This window comes from Triturus cristatus, chromosome 4_1, assembly GCF_964204655.1.
Source record: "Triturus cristatus chromosome 4_1, aTriCri1.1, whole genome shotgun sequence".
Classification (NCBI taxonomy): Eukaryota; Metazoa; Chordata; class Amphibia; order Caudata; family Salamandridae; genus Triturus; species Triturus cristatus.
Genome location: NC_140585.1, coordinates 326,263,757 through 326,286,788, shown reverse-complemented (window position 1 = coordinate 326,286,788; position 23,032 = coordinate 326,263,757). Strand labels below are relative to the sequence as shown.

General features: G+C 44.6%; 1 protein-coding gene across 3 annotated transcripts in view; it reads right to left on the bottom strand.

The window, feature by feature from the left end:
- The window catches only part of LOC146854879 (sodium- and chloride-dependent betaine transporter-like), an 898,269-nt gene that overhangs the window by 48,374 nt on the left and 826,863 nt on the right, over window positions 1–23,032 (bottom strand). For all 3 annotated transcript variants that reach the window (XM_085652289.1, XM_085652287.1, XM_085652288.1), the window contains exon 13: window positions 13,107–13,207. In XM_085652289.1, coding sequence (XP_085508415.1) covers window positions 13,107–13,207 — 101 coding nt within the window. The remainder of the gene's footprint in view (window positions 1–13,106; window positions 13,208–23,032) is intronic.

Here is a 23,032-nt window from a genome sequence, read left to right as displayed (position 1 = left end):
CATTCGAAATGGGAAACCCCAAGTGTACGAGGGGATCAGATACAAGGATAAGAAGACCCAGGCTGGCCTCGAACTGGAGGCATGACCTACAGGCCAGCTTCCACTTCTCACGGACCTCCCGAGTCCCAGACTCTTTTCATCATTGGCTGAGCTAGCAAGCTCGTGCCAAGCTCCGCCAATGAGGAGACGCGTCCTGGAGGCATTGTTAGAGAGCTGTGGACAAAGACATTCTTAGCTCTCATTTCTAGTAAAAGTGTTATCCCTGCTCATTTCTCATCCACATAACTTGAATGTGGATATGGGCAACATCTCAATGTGCTCAGTTCACACATGCGCAGTGTACAGTATGTTATTGATAACTGAACGCCTTCGATGAGCTTGCAACATTAGTGGGCACCCAACCATTCCAGTGCAAAGGTTCTGTTTAGTAATATTATCGCCACCAACTCCCTTCCTTGACTGACTGCCTTACCAAGGACATCGTGAATCACCGCTATGCCAGCTTGAATGGGGGTACCATTGGCAGATGAAATTGTTTTTTTATGGCCCTTCTTATCTTTGATCTATGACTCACAGGTCATGAGACTGAAGCAGACCCTAATAAACATTAAGAAAGATGATAACATTACAAGGTGGTATGGTGGGGGTCAAGAGGTGCCAAAAGAGCCAACCTCTTGACAAAGAGAAAAATAAATTAATAAAATCGCAAAATAAATGAGTGGAGGGACAAAGGGCGAGAAAACGCATGAAAGAAGAGGAGGAATGAGATGAAAATATAATGAGGTACAGAAAAATGGAGAAGATTGGAACAAAGAAGACAAAAAAATGACAGCGATTGGCAGAAAAATAAAGAGAAAGAAAGGCACAAAGGAAGGGAGAAGAAAAGAAAAAAGAGGGGTAGAAAGATTTGAGAAAAAAGGACGACAAAAGTACGGAAAAGACAAAAAATAGATACAGGGAAAATATAGGGAAAAAAGAAGACAAAAAATATGATATGGAGAAATAAAGGAACGCGGGGAGGAAAAGAAATCAAGGTGACTGGTAGCAAGCAAGAAGTGAAGAAAAAATAAAGATAGAAGGGAGGAACTTAATTTATGTACCTAAAAGGAAAAGCTTGTATTTTATATAAAAATTTGCATTATTTCAGGAAACGTTAAGTAGATTGTAAAGAAATAGTTCCTGTTGATCTGGGTATACTTCTTTCTTATTGCATCAAACACATTTGCTTCTATTGCTATTTTTCAGGTAAATCTTGACGCTTTTCAACATCTATAGTTAAAAATCTTTTAAAGTGTTACCATCATTAATGCTGCCTGATTCCAGATCGTGTAAGACCGGTATAACAATATATTTGTGTCTGCTGTCTGAACATAAGTGGTAGCTATAGAGTCTTAGTAAATGGAACCTGTCTAAACCAGGGATAGCTCTGCTGATTTCATATTCTCATTCATAATACACGACTGCAAATCTACTTGGAAGAAGCATGACGGAGTACGAAAGGAAACGGAAGGTAAAAGTGGAGACCAGTGCAATAGAAACATCGGAAAATGGAGGGAGGTCAAGTCATTTTGCAGTTATTTATTTGGCAAGAGACGCGCATTTATTCGAGATGTTGTACATAGCAAATGGACAGCTCAAAAGTCATACGCAGCTTGGTATGGTACCAGGATACTGTTAAACACAGAACCTGATGGGAGGAACACCTGCAAACAGTGTAAATCACTGGCAATCATTCTGGGCACCATCTCAGTCTACTGCTCCTTGCGCCACTCTTGACAAACCAGTACTGACCCTGCTCCTCGCGGGAACAGTCCATCCCCAAGTGCTCAGCGAGGCCCGCTCACTCAACCCAAGAGCGGCTTCAGACTCACCTGCCCTCATCAGTGAGGTATAGCTTGGATCCTCTACCACAGAGAGGGTGGAAACCTTATCTAGGCGTACCCTAGATTGACTCCATCCTTAAGTAAATTAGTCCTAGATTTTACTTTGTTTAGAGTGGCTGGGGGTGAAAACCGATGGCTTTGAGTGCTACCTAGAGCAACGTCAATGGTGTAGATTATTTGCAGGCTATTACCATCACCTTTTGTCTGTTTGATGAAACTTGGGTATGCCTAGATGCGAGTTCTGTGCTTGCTGTGCTGCCGGATCCAAGCTATACCAACCAGGCTGAAACTAGCCTGCGGTTGCTTGTGTTTCCTTCTGGAAGAGGTCTTAACTAGAGCTTCAGCATGGACTGTTGTGTGAATTTTCTCCGAGTTGCCTTGCTACTACTGTGATCATCGTAACATTTTACTTGCCTGCTGTAACCATTGTACCCAGCTGTATCGCCTATAAATCCCCAATTTCATGCTTGTCATTAGTAAGTGAGAATTCCCAAGTAGCTTGCTCAGTGTCTGAAAGTTTACACGGTTGTATCATCTTGAAGGTTAAATCTGCTCTGTCCATCTGGTTCCACCTGCAGTGTTCTCATTGCTTATGTTTCAGCCTCATGACTCCATTGATGCTTTTGTTGGAAAAAGTCTATACATTTGTTCTACCTTCTTGTGTGTGTCAGCATCTATGCCCACCGGGTGCTTCGGGAACATCTTGTTGCTTTTGTGATTCACAGAATTCTAATTTTTTTTTGTAATAAATGTATTCATGCTTGAGGTAGGCGTGAGAGCATATTTTTCTTCAACAGCTCCCATAAGGACAGGTTCAGTACTGATCTGCCCCAGAAGGGCCTTTCTCAAGAGCAGCGTAGTAGGCAGAAGAGGATAGGTTGGAATGTTACCAGAGCGATGGCCAGTGGTTTAGACTGATCGCAGACATTCCTGCCACCACCTTGTGTGTGTTACCAGAACATCCTTGCCAGAATATCGTCTGACATTCATGCAGTGCAGTGTCCTAAGTACTGTTTACAAACATGACTCTCCATTGGAGTCAATAGGTGAAAATCTACTAGCAGCAGGCTATTTTTGCAAACAATACTCAGGTCAAAATGTCACGCAGTAGTTTTGCATAAGACATCTGCCATACCACCTGCAGTATGGGTAGTAACAGATACATTTTTTTGTTAGATACATATTGGGTGTTGATTAAGAGGCAAAGTACAGATATGACGCAAACTGACAATAAACAGGCTTTGGAACTCGGCATGTGCACACATCCACATATTTACTCCAGCGAGTATTACGAGAGGTGTCGTGCAGCGGCCAGAGCGGCTGACTACGGAGCGCGGGCCTCGCGGATCGATCGCCAGCGGCAGCTCAGCTCAGCCTCATGTGACTCTGGGCAATAACTCACTTAATCTCCCTGACGGTCCCCAGCTCCTGGGTACCTTTGTGGGTGAGAAGTAGCGTTTTACAAATAGGTGGGGGAGGTGTGGTGCAGCAGGCAGAGCAGCTGACTCTGGAGCGCACGGTTCGCAGCTCGATCACCAGCGGCGGCTCAGCTCAGCATCATGTGACTCTGGGTGATAGCTCACTTAATCTCCCCGACGGCCCCCAGCACCTTGAGACCTTTGGGGTGATTAGTTCGTGCTTTACAAATATGGAATTTAGTTTTTTAGGTCTCGCCTGACCCAGCGCATGCTACCAGGCCAGCCTAGAGCTATAGTGCATGTGCGCGGGCGCGCGCCGCGCTTTACCGCGATTACTTTCACTTTTGTGGCTGATGTTTGATCGCGATCACTTTCGCGGCCGCACGGCCGCTTGGCATAGCCAAGAGGTCTCGCTTTTGGGACCTTATAAGTATTTAGTTATGCAACTATTGCATGGCTAAACACTTATAAGGTCCCAAAGGCGAGACCTATTGGCTATGCCAATGCTTGTTTATCTAGCCTAGGAGCATAAGAATGAATTAATAAGCATCAGATGTGTCCTGTATCAAGAATGAAGAGGCGATTTTTAAAGCCGTTTTGAATGTGGAAAGAGAAGCACATGAGTGCAGTTTGAGATGAGTTAATCCTGGAAGCAGAATCTGGGTGCAGCACAGGCAAGCTTTGGGACAGCAAGAAGCTAATTGAGCTAACGTTGTGAGAAGCCACACGTATTTAAGATAGGTCAGTGATAGTTTAAAAAACATAACTAGTAGTTTGTAAGTACCATTGTTTCTTGCTGGTAACTAGCTGACTTGGTGTCATTATTAGGACGCTAAGGGCCTCATGTAGGTAGCCAAATACCGGTCGGTAACGGCCGATTTTCGGTAAATATGCCGTTACCGACCGGTATTCAGACAAGTGAGATGTAGGAGTCCAAAAACCACTTTTCGGTAAATATGAGGCGGTAAATACCGATTCATATTTACCGAATTCCAAAATACCGAATCAGAGTTACCGAATACATAATTAACGAATCGGTAAATATGAAGTGGTAAATATGAAGTGGTAAAAATGAAAATGACATGTAGGAGCACTCGGTAATTAAGAAATCCAAGAAAATCGGTAAATAAGAGTCGGTAATTAACACGGATTGAAAGCAGGTGGTAACCATCAACAGTGCAGATAAGCAATCCCAAAATGCAACAGCGTGGACAACATGCCCGCTATGTACGTCATTGCAAGGCGCCTACATCTACAGGCAGCAGGACTGAGGGTTTGGCAACGGGAGGAACGCATCTACAGACAGCGCATCACACTATTCCAGCTGACTGATGCAGAGATACATGAGAGGTACAGGCTACACCCCGAAACCATCATGGCCTTAATCAGGGACCTGCACCCACTCCTGGACCAGCCAATAAGAAGGGCGCACGCCATACCCCCACATGTGCAGGTGCTCTGCAGCCCACATCTGTTGGCATCCGGCAGTTATCAGGTGGTGACAGCTGCGGTGGGTGGTGTATCCCAGAGTTGCCTGTCCCGTTCCTTCAGGAATTTCCTGGATGCCATGATGCAGAGAATGCACCACTACATCAGCTTCCACAACACACAGGCTGCACTGCAGTAAACAAAAACAGACATTTCTCACATGGCACAGTTCCCCCATTCCATTGGCTGCATTGATGGTACACACATCCCAATCTGTCCACCAGCTGACACAGAGCACATCTACAGGATCAGGAAGTCCACCCACTCCATCAATGTGCATACCGAATTGAATGATTTTGTGAATGGTCCTGTGGGTGGCACAACCAAAAGGTGGGCGTATGCTATTTACAACGAAGTCTGCAAGTTGTCGCACAGTGAGGCGGCTTCCAGATTGAGAGCTATTGACCAAGCAAACATGGAGAAGGCTTTAGCCGTTATAGATAATAGCTTTAGCACTCTCTCTTCTAGGATTCATACATGAGACAATAGGCACATGCAAGTACACGGCGCATGCAATGTACAAGCCCCGAATTTGGCGTGCGTCCTACGAGGTATCCCAGTGCCTGTGATTACACCTCCTTTCACTCTGCTTGCAAACGGTATTAATATAATGTTGAATAATGAAGCTTGCTGCGGGATGTGAGTGGGAATCCCGTACATAACTGTCTCGCATAAAGTTGTCTGCTGCAATACTGTTCTTCTTCCACCCCCGCATGTGCGGCTGGATGTTTCCATCTGGCCTTCGATTCCAACCTTGAAAGCAGAGTTCAACAAGTTGAGCAGAATAGAGCGCTATTGTCCCACAAAGAGGTGCCTTTGACTTCCTCTCGTGAAACATTTGTCCTTCACGTTGCTAATACGCGCACTGAGGTACAGGCGCCTCTGAATACTGACCTCCCCCTGCATTTCGGCTCTTTGATCCAAACTATTTTCAATGCCTCGTCCACGACCGGCCTGGCTCATTTTTTTACACATGTGGGCTCGGGTCTCGTGACCTCTTTCCAACCTATTTTTGGTGTAATTCCTGCATTTGTTCATTCACTGTTCTCGAGCATCTTTGGAGGTGTCCCGCTGCTCCTGGCGCTAGTGGCAGGTGTGCTGCTTTTCCTTTTCATACTCCGGAATGGCTGCTCCTTCTGTGCCACACGAGCACCTGTCCCGTCTGCATCTTCTTCGTGATCGGATGCTTGACTTTTATGGTACTCTGCCATTGGCGACTTTGAGCCTGGCTTATGGATTATCCTTCAGGTATTCCTACTTCACCTGCGTACAACCTGTATTACACTGCCTGGATTGTCCCTTTGAATGGCCTCTGGATTTGTGCTTGACCAACATGGTGTCTCCGGTGCCGGATTTCGATCGACTGATGAGGCCCTTAGTGTCTCACGAGTTGTCCTGTTCTGGTGTCCGGATCATGGCGTGTGGTGCGGCGCATGGTATCCTGGGTAATTGGGACATCTCAGCGGCAGCCTACGACTTCTTGTCCATGAGCTATTTGGAGGAACATTCCGGGTGCCCTCTGATTGTGCTAGAGGCTCCGTTGGTTGGAGAACACGTATGTTCCTTTTCTTTACTTAATTGGATGGCTGAGACTTTTAGTGGCCCTGCAAACGATTTTTTGTTGGAAGCCGTGGCCACATATGCTGCCTATACATTCATGGATTAACTGGATTGTCGTCCATTGCGCCTGTGCTACTGGACAGCACCCTGGCGCAACATTAATTTCTTTTATTTCTCTTTTTTCTCTTCCTGATGGTCGGCTTGAGTTTTTTACTATACTTGCATTGTGTTTTTTGGAATTTTTTGCTGCAATTAATTGGACTTTAGGACTTTGGCGCTGCATTGGTTATGCCTTGTTCTGCTCTGACGAAACTGAACTCTGCGTTCTCTCTTTTCTTGCCTATTAAATATTGCTTCGCTCAAGGGGGCGTGTAGTGAGTTCTCCCTGAATACGTACATACATTGTTCAGTTCGCATAACCACGTTGAATGTTATGTAGCCATCTTTTTGTCTTTGCACACGACACTGCGTTTACATGTTCTTTCTTGAATAAACTGCTGACTCGAGACTTCCTTCAGACGAGTGCATTCTGTTGTTCCCATCCCAAGCTCTGCGCAGCGACCTTGGTCTGTACATGCTGTGACACACAGTCTGGAATTTTACACAATGCATGTTTTCCACTCTAGGTTGTTCGACCCACTATTTAGCCATGACACACGCGCAGCTGCAAATACCTGACAGTTGGTGCTTTTCATATCACAGACATCATGTTTATTATTCAGACCGAAGACGAGCCTTCCTGCGAGACGGCTCCTGATGCTCCTGTGATGTGATTTCACTGAGCTGATTTTTGAGGTATGGGGTCCCCTATTCAAGCCTAAGAGACCTTCTATTATAACATAATTATGATATTAGCTACTTAGTTAAGGGAAGGTGGTAGTATCCTCGGTATTTTCCGAATCGCTAAATACCACCTCGGTATTTTCCGATTCGGTAAATACCACCTCGGTATTTACCGATTCGGTGAATTCCGATTCGTGATTACCGAATGTTACCGAATCGGTAACTGTTACCGAATTTTTACCTACATATAACTTAACGATTCTAATTTAACGATTCGGTACGGCTCGGTATTTAAGCAACGGTAAAATTTATTTACCTACATGAGGCCCTAAATGTGCTATGGAGAGTTACGAATGGTTCACATAGCATAGTTTATTTGTGGGAAGTTGATTCAGTTTGTATAAGGAAATATCTCCACAGAAATTTTCCAGACATATAAGACAGCGTAGCTCAAGCAACACAGTATTACTAAATAGTTCATGGATTTTGAGAAGGCAATATATTCAAACCTTCAGTTAATTCATTTATGTGACACTTTCTAAAAATAGAAACGAAATATATTTTGTGAAAAAGTTATTCATTTATTTATTACTCATTTAGGGCCTTATGTATGTGGGCTTGCATTTACCACTTCATAAATACCGAATCATACCGATTCGGTATTTATGAAGTGGTAAATGCTATGTAGGTAATGAGTCGGTAATTATTACCGATTCGTTAAAATTCGGTAATTACCGAATCGGTATTTACCGATTCGGTAATGAGGCATACCTTCCCATTGATGGGAAGGTATGCCTCATTACCGAATCGGTAAATACTGATTCGGTAATGGGGGGAACATATGCAAGGGTGGCAGGGTGTCACAATGACACCCTGTTGCACCCCTGAAACGGCCATGTGTGCACATGTGGCACACATACATGCCCTAAGGGCATGTATGTCTGCCACATTGCACACTTGTAGGCGCTTTGAAATGCATTTCCACATCCATTCTTCATTTACCACCAATTATTAGTTGGTGGTAAATACCGACTCAAAACATCACCCACACACTCCCCCTACATCTCATTTCTGTATTCGGAATTTACCGAATCGGTAAAATTACCGAATCGGTAATTTTACCGATTCGGTAAATTCCGAATACAGAAATTGTCCCCCTACATACCAAAAGCCTAAATACCGGTCGGTAACGGTATAATTACCGAAAATCGGCCGTTACCGACCGGTATTTGGCTACCTACATGAGGCCCTTAGTACTTTGTACAATTAAAGGGTGAGTAAAAGTAAAATATTGTTAAATATTTGCTGAATCTGAACAAATCAATATATTCAAACCTTCAGAAAATGCATTGATTTAACATTTTCTAAAGATAGAAATAAAATGTATTTTATGAAAAAGTTATTCATTTATTTATTAATCATTTAATACTCTGTACAATGAAAGGAATGAATTTAGGCGGTGTCCGACTAGTAGGCTGTTGGAGTAGTCCAACCTGCTCAGAATGAGTGCACAGAGTAGTGTTCCGGCTGTCTGAAAGGGGCTGTCAGGACATGGTTTTTCGTGTAGTGAGCTGTTGGTATCTAATGGTGATATGTAAGTTCCTTATGTGGGATGCCAGGGTCACTGTAGGATAGGCAATTCAACATAGGGCATATTTTCAAGTCTCAATCGCCACCGGAGCATCACCTTTTTTGACGCTCCGGTGGTGTAGTGCCATTTCACATACTCACAAGGTGGCACTATGCCACTTAACGTGGCTTAACGACACCTTGTAAATATGCCCCTTTCTGCCGCAGTGCTCTGCGGCGAAGGGGCATTCAATGGGTGTTGCTGTGGGCATTTCACTGGAACACCCATTGCTTTTTGAGGCTGCCCCAGATTTACAAGGCTGAGGCAGCACCAGGAACAGCGTCATTCTAACACCATGTATTACCAGGAATTATATTGGCGATACGAGGAGAAATTATTAATTTCTCCTTGATTTTTGCTCTTCCCAATTGAAAGATTTTTTATGAGCGGGAAGGTATCCCTTCCGGCACATAAACAATCACCCCTGCATCGCAGCCACCATTGCGACGTGGCAGCAGGACACCTGCGCTAGCACTAGGCAGCTTTTTCTGTGCCAGTGCTATGGGAAACACAGGGGTGCGCCATATTCTTGTGAATACAGTGCCTCATGAATTTGGGGCAGCTCCACGCTCTGGCATTTATTTGTAAATATGCCCCCAAGTTTCTGGCTGAAGGTGTGGGTTAGTGTTTTGAAACGTAACAGCATAGATTGTAGTAGTAGTACATGTGAGGCTTCTGATTCAGCAAGGAAGTACATTATTTACATAGTGAAGACATTAGCAGAAGGGAATATGTAGACCTCCAGTGGGAAAAGACAGTCAGCAGTAGGGCACTCCATCCCTTTGATTGGAGTTTGGGGGGGGGGGGGATATTTGGAAGAAGAATATGCATATCATTAGCATAAAGATGATAGAGAAGACAATCAAAGAGTCTAGTGTAAAATGAGCAGAATAGAGGGCCCACAAATAAGTCAAGAAGAACACCAACTGGCAGAGGATTTGGCTGGAGAGTGAGGAACACCACAAGACATAAAATCAGGCAAAAGATAGTAGGTACACTACTTGAGTGCTTGGCTAGTTATCCATAATGTGCTGAGAGCAGACAGGAGAATAGTGTGGTTGCCAGTATTGAGAATGGCACAGAGGTCAAGGAGTATTATTATAAATGATAGATGATGAAGTCGGTTACATAAGAATGTGCAATTTCAGTGTAGTGTAGCGATCTAAAGCCAGATTGGAAGGGGTAACTTAGGTTATGGGAAATCATAAAATCAGTGAGGCAGTTAAGGTCGAGGCAATATAAGATTTTAGAGAAGAATGGTAGCAGTAAAATAAGATGGCAGTATGCAGGCTTTGGTGGATTGGCAATGGTTTCTTGTGTAACATTGCACCACTACCTGATCTGAAGCAAAAAGTAAGGAACAGAGCTCCGAATAGCTACATTTGATGCTAAAAAGGATAGGGTGTGTGATGGGAAAACTAGAGAATTGATATGTGGATACAAAGGGTTAGATGATGCGCATGACGAACTTTAGGTATGAGGGTAGCAAGAGATGTCAGGGAGAACTTGAAGGCAGATAGTTTGATGTTGTTAATAGTAGGTGGAAGGAAGAAGTGGTGTTGTCAAGGGCAAGTCGTGAATGGCCCAAATGTTTGTGATTTTAGAGTACACATATGATGCAAAGTCAGAGGCAGAGAGAGGGACTGGGTGAGTGAGAGGCAAGATGGTAAAAAAAGGTTGTAGATGATGTGAGTGTGCCTATTTGGGTAGGAGCGTTGTGAGGTAATTAGTTTTTGAAACCATGCTGATTCAGTAATAATAAAAATAATAATACTGCCATTTATAAAAAGCGTGAACAGCTACCTCAAGCAGAGGTGTCCCGGCGCTGAAGCAAGACAGAAGTGCGAGCAACAAGAAATGCTCACGCTAACCTAGTCCTTCGGTTCTAGGCTAAAAAGCCAGGTTTTCAGCGCTTTCCTGAAAAATGGCTCAGATTCAATCTGCCACAAAAAGTTAGGCAAAGCATTCCATTGCTTAGTAGCCGCAACCATGCATGATCTCCCTCCAATCCGGGCCTTCTTAAACCTCGGAATGCATAATTGGTTTAAGGAATTAGATCTCAGGAGCCTATTCTGTTTATAGCTACATAAGCGTAGTTTCAAATAGCTCGGGCATTTACAATGTAGGGAACGAAAAGCAAATGTCAGGGCCTTAAATTCAATTCTCCTGGCCATGGGCAGCCAGTGGAGTAACTTAATGTGCAGAGAGATATGATGGCGGTAAGGTACTCGCCTAATCATTCTCGCAGCCGCATTTTGGACAATTTGCAGTCTTTTAATCAAATATGCAGGTAAACCTACATATAGACTGTTTGCGTCGTCCAATCTGGCCATCACCGTGGCATGTATGACCACTCGGCGACAGTCCTTAGGTAATAAATGGATGAATTTACGTAAGCTTTTCAATTTGCCAAAGCAGGTCGAAGACACCTGCATGATCTGAGCTGAAAGCGAGAGATCCGTCTCCCATTTGACCCCCAGATTTGTAACAGACTTTGCCGGGGTGGGTGGAGGACCCATTTCCTGCGGCCACCATAGGTCCGCAGGCGGCGGGAGAGTATTTCCAAAGAATAGTACCTCCGTTTTCTCCGCGTTCAGCTTCAATTTGTTGTTATTCATCCATAAGGAGATATCTGTCAAGCAACCCTTAAAGTTCTTAAAGGCATTGTCCGCTTGATCTTTAAAAGAGAACACAGATGGGTGTCGTCGGCATAAGAAATAGCCTTCACACCCCAATTGGCAATGAGCGAAAACAGCGGTGCCAAATAGATATTAAAAAGGAGCGGGCAATAGTGTTAGTGCAGATGGAAGCTGGCTCAATGCTTGTTGCAGACCTCTAGGTGTTCTGTGGCGTAGGGGTTTTGCCATTTGTGGATGAGTGCCTTAATTTTTGTCTTTAAGGAATGTGTAAAGGGAGAGATACAGGATTGAGACAAGGGGGTGTTGGGGAGCAGGTACATGAGGTTAATGTTTGGTAGTATGTATGAGAGATTTGGAGATTAGAATCAGAATAAGTGGCTTTCTAGAAGCATGGGTGGGGGGGTTACTCCGGAGGGGGTTGCGCAAGGGGTCATAATAAAAAATAAAAAAATGTACCTTGAGGCTGGGTCCTGCGTTTTCTGTACTCCTGTTCTCCTGCCTCCGACTCGGACAGGGACAGGGAGCAGGCTGACAGGCTCCCTCCCCTAAGCCAATCACAACACTGCAATGCAGCGTTGTGATTTGTCTGAGTGCCGTGACCCGGTGCTGAACCAGGGGCTGGAGGGGTGGCCATGTTCTCTATGGGAAAGTGCGCATGACTGGTTTGGGCGTCCCGAGAGGGCCGACCAAACTGTAATTGTGCACTCAGGAGTGGGCAAATCACTCTGCCTCTGCCCTGCTCTTCCAGCAGAGCAGCCCCGCCTGTCCAAGCAAAGGAAACATAAAAAGGTAATAACAAAACTGTATTACCATTTTATGTTTTTACTTCTCGCACTGCGAGAAAGCCGTGAGGTGATGCTCCTCAAAAATAGCGAAGGAGCTGCCACTGGACTCAAGGTTAAAATACCTGAAAATGGTGATGCGTGTTATGGTGTTAAGCTGGCAAATTTGCAGTCAGAATCGAAAAAGAAGGAATCAGTGAAACTAGGAGGACAGTGCTCCTTTCTGCCTACCCAGACTATGTGAACTGCATTTTATCCAATTGCTTTGTAGCCAATTATGATAAAAATTGAACTTAATATGCTTTTTTTGTCAGCATTTTACAAGTAAGGACGAGACTAGTTTAGCACACTGTAATACTATTGGGATAATCCATGAATGCCTTTTCAGGTGTGACTGCAAATCCTCACCTCTTCTGATCCATTTATTTGAAATTGCTGTTATAAAATCCGAATTTAGTCCCACTTTTTCAGAATTCTGTTGTGGAGGGCGTGAATGCCAAAAACCCTTGATTTTTTTGGACACTTTTTGAGTGGCCTTTAGAATGCTGATATCTGTGTAGCTTTTGACTACATTCTTGAAAATAGTGTTGTAAAATGCACCACTGGGCACCATTTGCTTTCCCCCTTTTTTGATTGAATGATTCCCAGAAACGTTTTCATAAACGGCCAGGATTGTTCACTTTGGTGTCTCCCTTGTGACTGAAAGATGGCGATGGGAGGGGGTGTATTTTATTTTTCTGATTACACCCTTGAGGTCAACTAAGTATACAAATTGAAACTTTGTATAAACTAACACATTCCGATGAGACTAATCGCTCATGATTAATCTCAAATACTCGACAATGATAATGCCTTTCTCTAAAGTCCATCATACGCCATTTTCCATCTGTACAGAATGCACAAAAGATGAATATTGTACTTACGAAGCAAATAGCTGGAGTGACAAACTGCCAACAAAGCTTGGCAATTGGCCAGGGTCGGTAGCCAATCATATCCTCAATGTTGTCATAGAAACGATCAGCACCTACACAAAGAGAAAATATCGTGTTGGGAACATTCAAAAACACAGCCAGGTATGCAACAAAATGAATTGTATCTTCTACTTTGTTGCTTCATAAATAAAAAATAAAAAAAGAACACTGTGAGGTGCTTTTTCGTTTACAAGCAAGCAGATAAATCATGAACCTTACCCTTGTGTTGCCTATGCTACAGGAAAGGCAAGCTCATGGGAGTAAATGGAAATAGATTACAAATGCATATTATATGTATTGCAATTTCTTTAGAGGTCTGGAACTGTGAAATTGAATTTAATTGAATTTGTTACCTTGTTGCCACGTTGGTTCTTCAGGCATTCACGTTAAATTCTTCAGTAGCAGGCGCTAACTACAGCGGCCGCTGCTAGCACAGAAAAGTGGTGGGGCCGCACTGGGGAAAAGAATAAAAAAAAGAAAAGAAAACTTACCTGTCGCTTCATCGCCTCGGTGTTCTGCAGCCCCTGATGCACATGCTCCCAGGCTCCACAGCGCCAATCCAGACGCTCCTCGCCAATCCAGACGCTCCTCTCATGCTGGTATTACCTAGCATGAGACAAGCACTGGGATTGGGAAGAGCGGGCTGGTTTTACGCTCCAACAAGGAGTGGGAGCCTGTGCCTGCTGCTTTCCATGCACCAGCATGGAGATAGCTAAGTGCGCATGATGATTTGGCCACCCTAAAACAGTCGGCCAAACCGTCATGCACACTTGCAGTGCCCTGTACCCCCCAATCCTCCTGCTGCTGTCAGTGTATGGCCCCGCCTTCAAGACTCAGCTCCTATTGTAAAATAGTAAAATAGAATGATAAAGCAGTTTTAGAAATTGCTTTATTATCATTTTATTTGAAATTTTACATGTTTTCGTCTGCTGTCAATGGGGCGATGCCCCTCCGCCATAACGTGGGAGCTGCCGCAGGCTAACTACCGAGCATGACAGTTTGTTTGGCATTTTGCCATTCTTCTCCATCTTTTCATCGTCTCAATCTTGAGATACTGCAGGCTCTTGATCACTGGAGTTCGAGTTCCTGCCCAAGATACTGATATACCACACTGTGGTCCCAATCATCTATTACACACCTCACTTCTCCGAAATTTCACCCACACTCTATGTGTTCCAATAGATTACTCTTCATAACGTCACTTCCCTTTTTCCCCTGTCTGCCTGTTTAAACTATCAACTCATCAGTGTTCATTTAGCTATTGTTTACAATGAAACCTTATTTTCACATAGCACTTCATACTACACTTCCATTTCTAAACGTTGCCAATAACAGAAATCATTATTACCCATTTTATGGTATTCGATCAACGAAGGTCTGAAGTCCGATTGCGGCAGAGAGTGGGTAGGTCTGACGGTGCACTTGCCGCTCCTCAAGCGACGCTAGGTACTTCCAGTGTCCTCCCTTCTGAGAGTTGTTGTTGATTGCTGCCAACCCCAATGGGGCCGGTCATCCAACTTCTGGTACCTCACTGTAGGTTTTAGGTTTGGTTAATCAGGCTCACACAAACCAGACAACCAACCACTGTGTAGATAGTTTTTTAGTATTCCGGTCTTGACTAATTGCCATTTGATCTTAGGACTATTCAGGCAAGAAACACGTTGACAATTTAAAATTGCTCCCCCCCCCGAACTCTATTTCAGCAGTGTGCCACCTTTGTTTTAATTGGGTTGGAGGTCTCGTTGATTGAAGTGTTTTACTGGAGAACCTCATATCCCATTTTAATCCACTACTTAGAACACCCACCTTCTTCACATCCATCTACACACCAAGGCCCTATACCCAGACAGAACCCAACGGCACTTTGGAATGAAAGATCTCCGGCAAAGAGCTCCTCATAGGGAGCCCGTTAGGTACTGCAGCGCCGACCTGACGAGGAGCATGCCCTATGATGAAGCTTGACATTCAGCCGGGTGTGTGACGGCCCTAATTCCAATAGGGGGAATCCCTTATTCCTCCAATAACCTTGGACTGAGGACCACCCAGTCCTGTTCTCCCTTCCTTCTTCTCTTCTTAAGAACTGCATACCTTCTTGTATTGATTATTGAAGGGGCGCATATGCTGGACCATAAAACGCCCCCAATCCCTTGCCTTTGAGTTATTAAATATAGGGAAACAATTCAATTCTGCCTCAAGCTCTAAATTTCCTGTGATGAACAGAAGTAAAGTATGCTCTAGGGAGTCAGAGGTTGACAAACTTACAAGGACAGTTCTGAAAACTTTCTGCCTTAAAAAGAAAGGTCAGCAAGCTCTGAACCTCGATGTCACTCAGAATTCTCCTGAGACGTATCCCTCCTTTTTACCTTATGATGATGATACGTTCATTGTTTAAATACGGGGAAGAACAAATGGGAAAATAGCTTGGAAACAATCTTTTGCCTGCCAACTTCTTGCATGTGAAAAGTGATATGGGTTTCCCAGACCTTGTTGCTTTAATTCCAATATACTGTTTACCATAGTTTTCTGTGCATCCATATGTAATGGAGCTGAATCTTAAAGAATGGAAAGATCTGGATAAAATAGTTCTTTCCGGATTTATGGCTCAACCCATTATCAGAAATGACTGATACATTGCCTGTTGCAGCTACTGCTGACTGTTTGGTGAAAATAAAGTTTTGGGCATAAAACAATGATAGATATGGCAGAGGAGGAGATATTGAAAAGTCCAGCACATAAAAAGATTGATTTCTATTTTAAAAGTAGTATAGTCAGAGTTGTTAGATATGATGATTGAACATTGTTGTCATAAGAATATCCCATGCATGTTATATGGAAGTTTACCCTTGCCCTGACTACCCATCTGCATGTATAATTGCTATCCTGACGTTTACTTTTGGCACTGGCATCATGGTGATCAAGGCTTGCTTCTGACAACGCAAGATGCAGGTTCTGTCCTGTGATCTGGAGGGGAGCATTAATTGTATGCTCAGAGTATGAAGAGGACTACTGTCCCTGTCTTAGATTTAGCACATAAGGTGGTGGTAACCTGCTGTGAGAAGCATCACTTTACACAAAGGTTGTGTCTGGAGAGCATTCGGAGAAGAGCCATCCCATATCAGTTCTGAAGTTTGAGATAGTGGATCCACATCCCACATCTAGAAAATGGGTATAAAAGTGAGACTGAAATCAACCCACTTAGGTCATTTCAAATTCTTCAGAACCAATGAAGGAAGTTTTCCAGAGTACTTGTAAGATTGCTTTATCACGAAGATTGGTGTCTGCTTGACAGCCAGTGTGTCAGAAGTGAAAGAACATCACATTAAGGGCCTGATTATAACTTTGGCGGTGTTGCAGCCGGCCGCCATGCCAGCTCCCCAATGCCACACCGCCAAAGCCGTCCCCCAATTGCCCACCAGATTAGTCATTTTCCTGGTCTGGCAGGCGGTGATTTAGCGGTGAGCCTTCCCCTCAATGGGAACGGCAAAGCATGTTCCTCCATTGACAGAAATGCAATAATGTGCATTTCATTCCGTGCAGGAACATGGGGGTGCCCCCCTACATGCACATGCACCCCTATGCACGGGCCCCCTTAGTTTCCTCTCCATAACCCTTTACCATCGCGGGCTCACTGACATAAAAAAGAGGGCAGTAAGGAAACTCCTAATATGCTTGACGGCGAGCAGCTGCACCACCAGGATATTATGGCCTCTGACCACTGCATCACCACCACGGGATCAAGGATACTGGCAGTAGCAGCGATCCTGCGGAGGTCCTACAGCGGGTGGACCGCCAGTCTGGCAGTCCTGTGACCGCCACCACAGGTCTGCACTCTCTGTTAGGGGAGCTGAGTATCTGCCTGGTCCATCCACGAATGTGACTTGGGGTGAGTGTCTGAAAAGGTCCATCCTCTCCTTGTGTTTGCCCTTGTTCTCCCTAAGTTGGCAGGGAATGCCCAGACGTGGGTCCCTTGCTCAAGACTGATTTGCATATAGCTGGGTCTGAACAGAAGTAGCGAAGTGAGTTAAAGAACAATGATGGATTCAACCCAGACCTGTGACTGGGGGTGAGTTTCCGAAAAGTTTCAGCACTCCATCCATCATATCCTTGTGTTTGCTGTGTTCGCCCTAAGTTGGCAGGGTATGCCAAGACATGGGTCCCTTGTTCACTTTGCCACTGGATTCTAGCTAGCCTGGCTGATGAGGGGTGTTACCCCAAAATCGGTCCCAGGATGCTTGTTTCTGATTCAGGGATGAGCTGGCTTGGCATTTCGGGCTGGACTGTTCCCATGAGGCACAGGGTCAAGACTGATTTGCATATAGCTGGGTCTGAACTGAGGTGGCGAAGTGAGCTAAAGAACAATGATGGATTCAAGCCAGATCTGTAACTGGGGTTGAGTGGCTGAAAAGTTTCAACACTCCATCCATCATATCCTTGTGTTTGCTGCGTTTGCCCTAAGTTGGCAGGGTTTGCCCAGACGTGGGTCCCTTGCTCACTTTGCCACTGGATTCAAGCCAGCCTGGCTGAAGAGGGGTGTTACCCCAAAACCGGTCCCAGGAGGCTTGTTTCTGGTTCAGGGAAGACCTGGCTTGGCAGTTCGGGCTGGACGGTTCCTAGGAGGCACAGGGTCAAGACTGATTTGCATATAGCTGGGTCTGAACTGAGGTAGCGAAGTGAGCTAAAGAACAATGATGGAATCAAACCAGATCTGTGACTGGGGGGTTAGTGTCTGAAAAGTTTCATCCTTGTGTTATCTCTGATGAGAGAGAGAAGGAATCTGCCTGGCCATGCAGAAGGAGAAATCCTGGTGGTGGGCACGGTATAAGCCCACCTCTGACAGATTGGAGGGGGCCTGCAAGAGCCACAGGACCCCACCACTGCTCAGATTACAGCATCTATTGAGGCATGGAGTGCGACTGTTCAAGCCAAGATTTAGTCTGTATACCAGGATATCAACTTGCTATGAGTGGACCTCCATAAGGTTACGGAGCAGTCGCTGCCTACTGAGGAAGATGTGACTAAACTTCAAGAGCAGGTTGCTGCCTTGCGGACCGCACTGACTGACCTCTTTTCCAGGACTGTCATGCTGGATACCAAGGCCAAGGACATGGAGGGGTGATCCAGGCGCTGCAATCTCCAATTTGTTGGCTTTCCAGAGGGTGCTGAGGGACAGACCTGGGATCTTTTCCTGGAGCCAAACTGTTGTATGTATACTATTCAAAATCTCAATAAAGGCATGTTTGGAAAAAAAATGTAGAAACCTTTGCTAAATTTTCTGATTTGCTTGAAAGGATCGAACATTAAATCAAATTCCTTATTGGTATTACTTTTCATGCAGTTCTAGCTTGAGCATTAACCAGTGGACTCTCCATTGCTGAAGAACAAAACATACTACTCAATGACTGACATAATGACACAGCATTAAAAATGGCTGCTCTTTGTTTGCTATTTGGGAGAAATATTTCTTTTTAGCCTAGAGCTGGAAGACAAGATGGATAAGCTCTTAAAGGAGCAGAAGCATTCCTACTTAGTCAGAAATAAAAAAATGCCTTATTTTTCACCTCAAGGTATGGAAGAGGTTTCCTTTCCATCAATGTTCCAGAAGGCAGCATTATTAGTCACAGTACTGAAATGATAAAGTGAAGATGCACAGTAATCACTACTCCCAGAACCAAAGCAGCCCTCCTTGTCACAGCAGCAGCTGTCCTGACTATGTTGGAAATAGACTTTCCTGTATGAGGTCGCCAAAACGTCAGACAAGTCTGTGAAAACTCTACCTCAGATACTGTGTACTACAAGTGATCACCAAAAGATACAGGATCAAGTTTCTGTTGCCTTCAATTATTTCAGGGATCAAACTGACACTATGGCTTTTGTGCCCCATCAAAAGATTAGCATTCCTTCAAGCAGTATTTTCACTACTTCAAAAACAAGCAATGGTATCAGTTGCTACATCGGAAGTGGGATCAGGCATATAGTTCACCCTCCTTATGGTCCCTGTAGAAAATTGGGTTATTGATTGAGGGAGGTGGAAGCCCCAGTCAGGCAACAACCATAATCCTTGTCAGGTCGAGCCACAAATAGTCAATAAATTAATCTCTGCTTAACTCTCTGGCAGAGAGGCACAAAGCACTCAGGTTTAACTTAGCAACAATGTGAAAAGTATTTATGAAGCACACAAACAGAAATAAAGTGAAAACACAGCCCAATAAAAATTCCAAACCAATTTAGGAAAAATAGAACGAATTTTAGTAACTAAAATAATAGGCAAAAATCCAATCTGTAGAACTGGAGATATTACATTTCAAAGTTTCAGGTAAAAATAGCACCTAAAAGCACAGAGAGTCATTTTCGGTCATCTGGTCACACTAGACCAGGGGAAAGTCACAATTTCAGCTCAATCACGATGGAGCGCAGTTCAGAAACATGGCCCAGGTTAGTCTTGCTAAAAAGCTTCCTATATAGTCCGGTGAGAAGAGTTCCATTTGAGGTGGAGGAGTTCATGAGGAGAAGAGAAAGCGTCGAAAATGGTCATCGCTGCAGGGCAAAGAGCAGGTCAGGCAGCACGGGCTGTTGTCGCTGTAGCATGAGGAGCTGGTTGGGTGTCATGGACTGTTGTTGCTGGAACGTCACGTTGGGTCAGTCGCCATGGACTGGTGTTGCTGTACCTAATTGCTGGCTGTCACTGGTGGTCACTGTTGCACTCAGAGCAGGACTTCAGCAGAGCTTCGTATCAGCAGTCATCCCAGGCGACTGAGTCTTGGCATGAAGTGTGCCATTCTTGGGCATGAAGAGCCCAGACTTCAGGATTGCACCTTTTCTTCTTGGAATGAGCACAGACTAATGCTAGCCAAGGGTTCAGGATCTGGGGTTTACCTAATGGGGATCAAAAACTCACTCGCACAAGGCTCAAACAGGTCCAGTTGTAGGTTCAGGCAGTTCCTGCTGCAGCCTGTCAGTTGGACAGTTAAAGGGAGGCCTCTGGAGCTTGTTATGTCCCTGTAGCTCAAAGAGGAGGTTAGTCAACTGGTTGTTAAATCTCAGGTTAGCCTAGGATGAAGGTAAGCAGGTCCAGACTTCCTTCACAGACATCAAGGCAGTCCTCAAGCAGTAGGGCAGTACTTCTGTAATGTCCACAGGTAAAGGCAAGGCTGGACTGTCCATACTGCGCATCGGGCATTTCCCCGGAAGACTGGAAGTGTGAGGGGCTGCTTTTGTTACTGGAGCTAGTTATGTAGCTGTACCGCAGCTTTAAAAACACTGCAGAGTTCCTTATATATCCAACAGTTTTCAGGCAGAAGTACAATTGCCAATATCACTCTGGTGATTAACGTCCCTGCCTTAGAGAGGTCAGAGTTTTATCTAGTGGCAGTTTTGACTTATCTAAAGTAGAGCAGAGGGTTAATATGCCTGCTGCAAAGAGCGGGTACTATGCAGATCACAGAACAGTATTTTATGTGCATAGCTCAGTGGTTTACCACTTTTGTACAGAGAGTCTTTCATTATCCTAATTTTGCTAAAAAGGGTTGGTTTGGGTAGAAAGAAATTCTTATTAGTAAAGTCAACCCTAAGCATTATGTTACATTCTGAATCCTGAGTTTGTGCTTCCCCAGACCAAGCACTCTTAAAACATGCCTACCAGTCTGGATGACATGTGAATCCAATTCCTTGTAGTCCCCTTTGTATTATGTAACATTTTCTATACACTGATGTACACATGTATGATTCATTGTCTCTGTATGTGTGTGTGATGTAAAAGGCTCCAACACCCTACACTGGTATGTATACATGTGAGAGTGGGGCTATAGAGAGTGAGAGTAACTGTTGGAGGGTGATAGTGAGGGAATCATTGAAGAGCCCCAGTAAAGATTGTTGTATCCTGGTGCACTGTAAGGTCAGCATTTACTATGCTTTAAAAACGTACACAATTGTATAATGAAAAATGTGTTGCAGAATGCACCATTTTCCCAAAAATATCTTTGGGGAGAACCCTGCCAATCCCCTTGTAGTGATTAGGCTTGCTTTCTGCTCTCGCTATGCACTGTATGGGGGCTGGTCTGAAAAAATGTGGGTTCCCAGCCCGGCCCTGGGTACAGGGGTGTTCTGATGAGTGGTCCTGTATGTCCACTATTTTTACCTGGTGCAAGCCTTCATTAGCATGATCTCTCTGTTCTACCCTCACATCTGACTCTGGAAAGTTATTTCCCTTTCCTTGTCAAGGTTCCAAACTGTCTGGGGTGACATTAGTAGGGGTGGGGGCATGCCTCGTAGGGGGTCTACGCGGAGAGGCACGGAGATGGAACCAATCTCCGCACTCTCTGCATAGCTTCGCTACGCACCGCCCGCCTCCTGCCCGCCTGCCGCCCGCAGTATTAAAACTTTACAAAACATTATACATAACTATTTAAATCACCTTACCTATCGGCGGCGTCCCTGGGCTTCCCTCTGTCTCCATTGCGTCTTCTTCTGGGAAACTGCGCATGCGCTGGCGCCCACGCAGTTTCTGAGAAGAAGACGCGATGGAGACGGAGGGAAGTCCGGGGACGCCGCTGATAAGATAAGGTGATTTAAGTTGTTATTTATAATGTTTTGTAACGTTTTACTATTGCGGGCGGGAGGCCAACGCCCTTCCGTCCGAGTGTGCGGAGATTTGCCTGTTTCTCCACCTACATCGTGGAAGGCGGAGGGGGAAATCTCTGCACATTCCGTGGGCGGAACGGAGTTGGCCACCCACCCCTAGACATTAGACTGTTAGGTTCCTTTGCATGTGCTGAAGGAATGCCCTTTCACGTGCAAGAGGGGCAGGACACAGCTCTATCCCCACCTATCATGGCAGGATGGCTCAACCTGCCCACAGCCTATCCCCTTTGTCTCCCTTTCTGGGAGGAATAGACAAACTCCAACATTCACAGTCATGTGACCCAGGACACTGTCAATAAGCACAAACATTCTAATAGTGGCATTTTCATAATTGTGCCTTACAATCTGACTTTACTATTAAAGAGGATTTTAAAATACAGTTCATTTGAGTGTAAGCAGTAAATATCTATCTGCTCCCAAACTACTTATCACATGTAAAAAGTTAACCCAGGGTTAATCAATGGGAGAGATTAGCCTTCCAGCTGTGAAAAATGACACTAGCAGCATTTTATTGCCAGGACATGTAAATGTAACTACACGTGCCCTACTTTTAAATGCAGTGCACCCGCCCTGCAAGCCTTTAGAGCCTACCTTAAGGGTAACTTACCTGTAATAAAAAGGAAAGTTTAGACCTAGTAAAAGGTTCATTTGCCAGGTCGAAATGGCAGTTTAAAACTGCACTACAGGTAGAAGTTGCAGGCCTGAGACAAGTTTTAAAAGGCTACTTCAGTGGATGGCACAGTAAGTGTCATAGGCCCACTACCAGCATTTAATTTACAGGCTCTTGGTACATGCAGTACCATTTACTAGGGGATTACATGGAAGGAGAGAGCACAAGCACTTTAGCACTGGTTAGCAGAAGTAGAGTGCACAGAGGCCTAATGTCAACAAAAACGAATTCAGCAAAACAGAAGCTGTGAAAGGAAAATGTTTGTGGGAATACCACGGCAAGGATGTTGGATATAACAATCTCCAAGCTATCGGGAGGGTAAGCAGGATGCTGGTAAACTGGAAAAATCTCATCTGGTGGATGAAGTTTATACTCTTCATAATGGAGTCTCTGTGGTGAATTATCCCCTTCATAACAACAGGTGACTAGCAACATCTAAAATGCGTGTCTCCAGATACTGATTGTAAATGCCAGAAATAACTCAGGTTTTGTGTCCAGAACAGATAATTTTGCTTCAAAATGTTATCATTTGGCCTGAAGTTAGACGTTCAAGTATTTATGAAGATTGTGG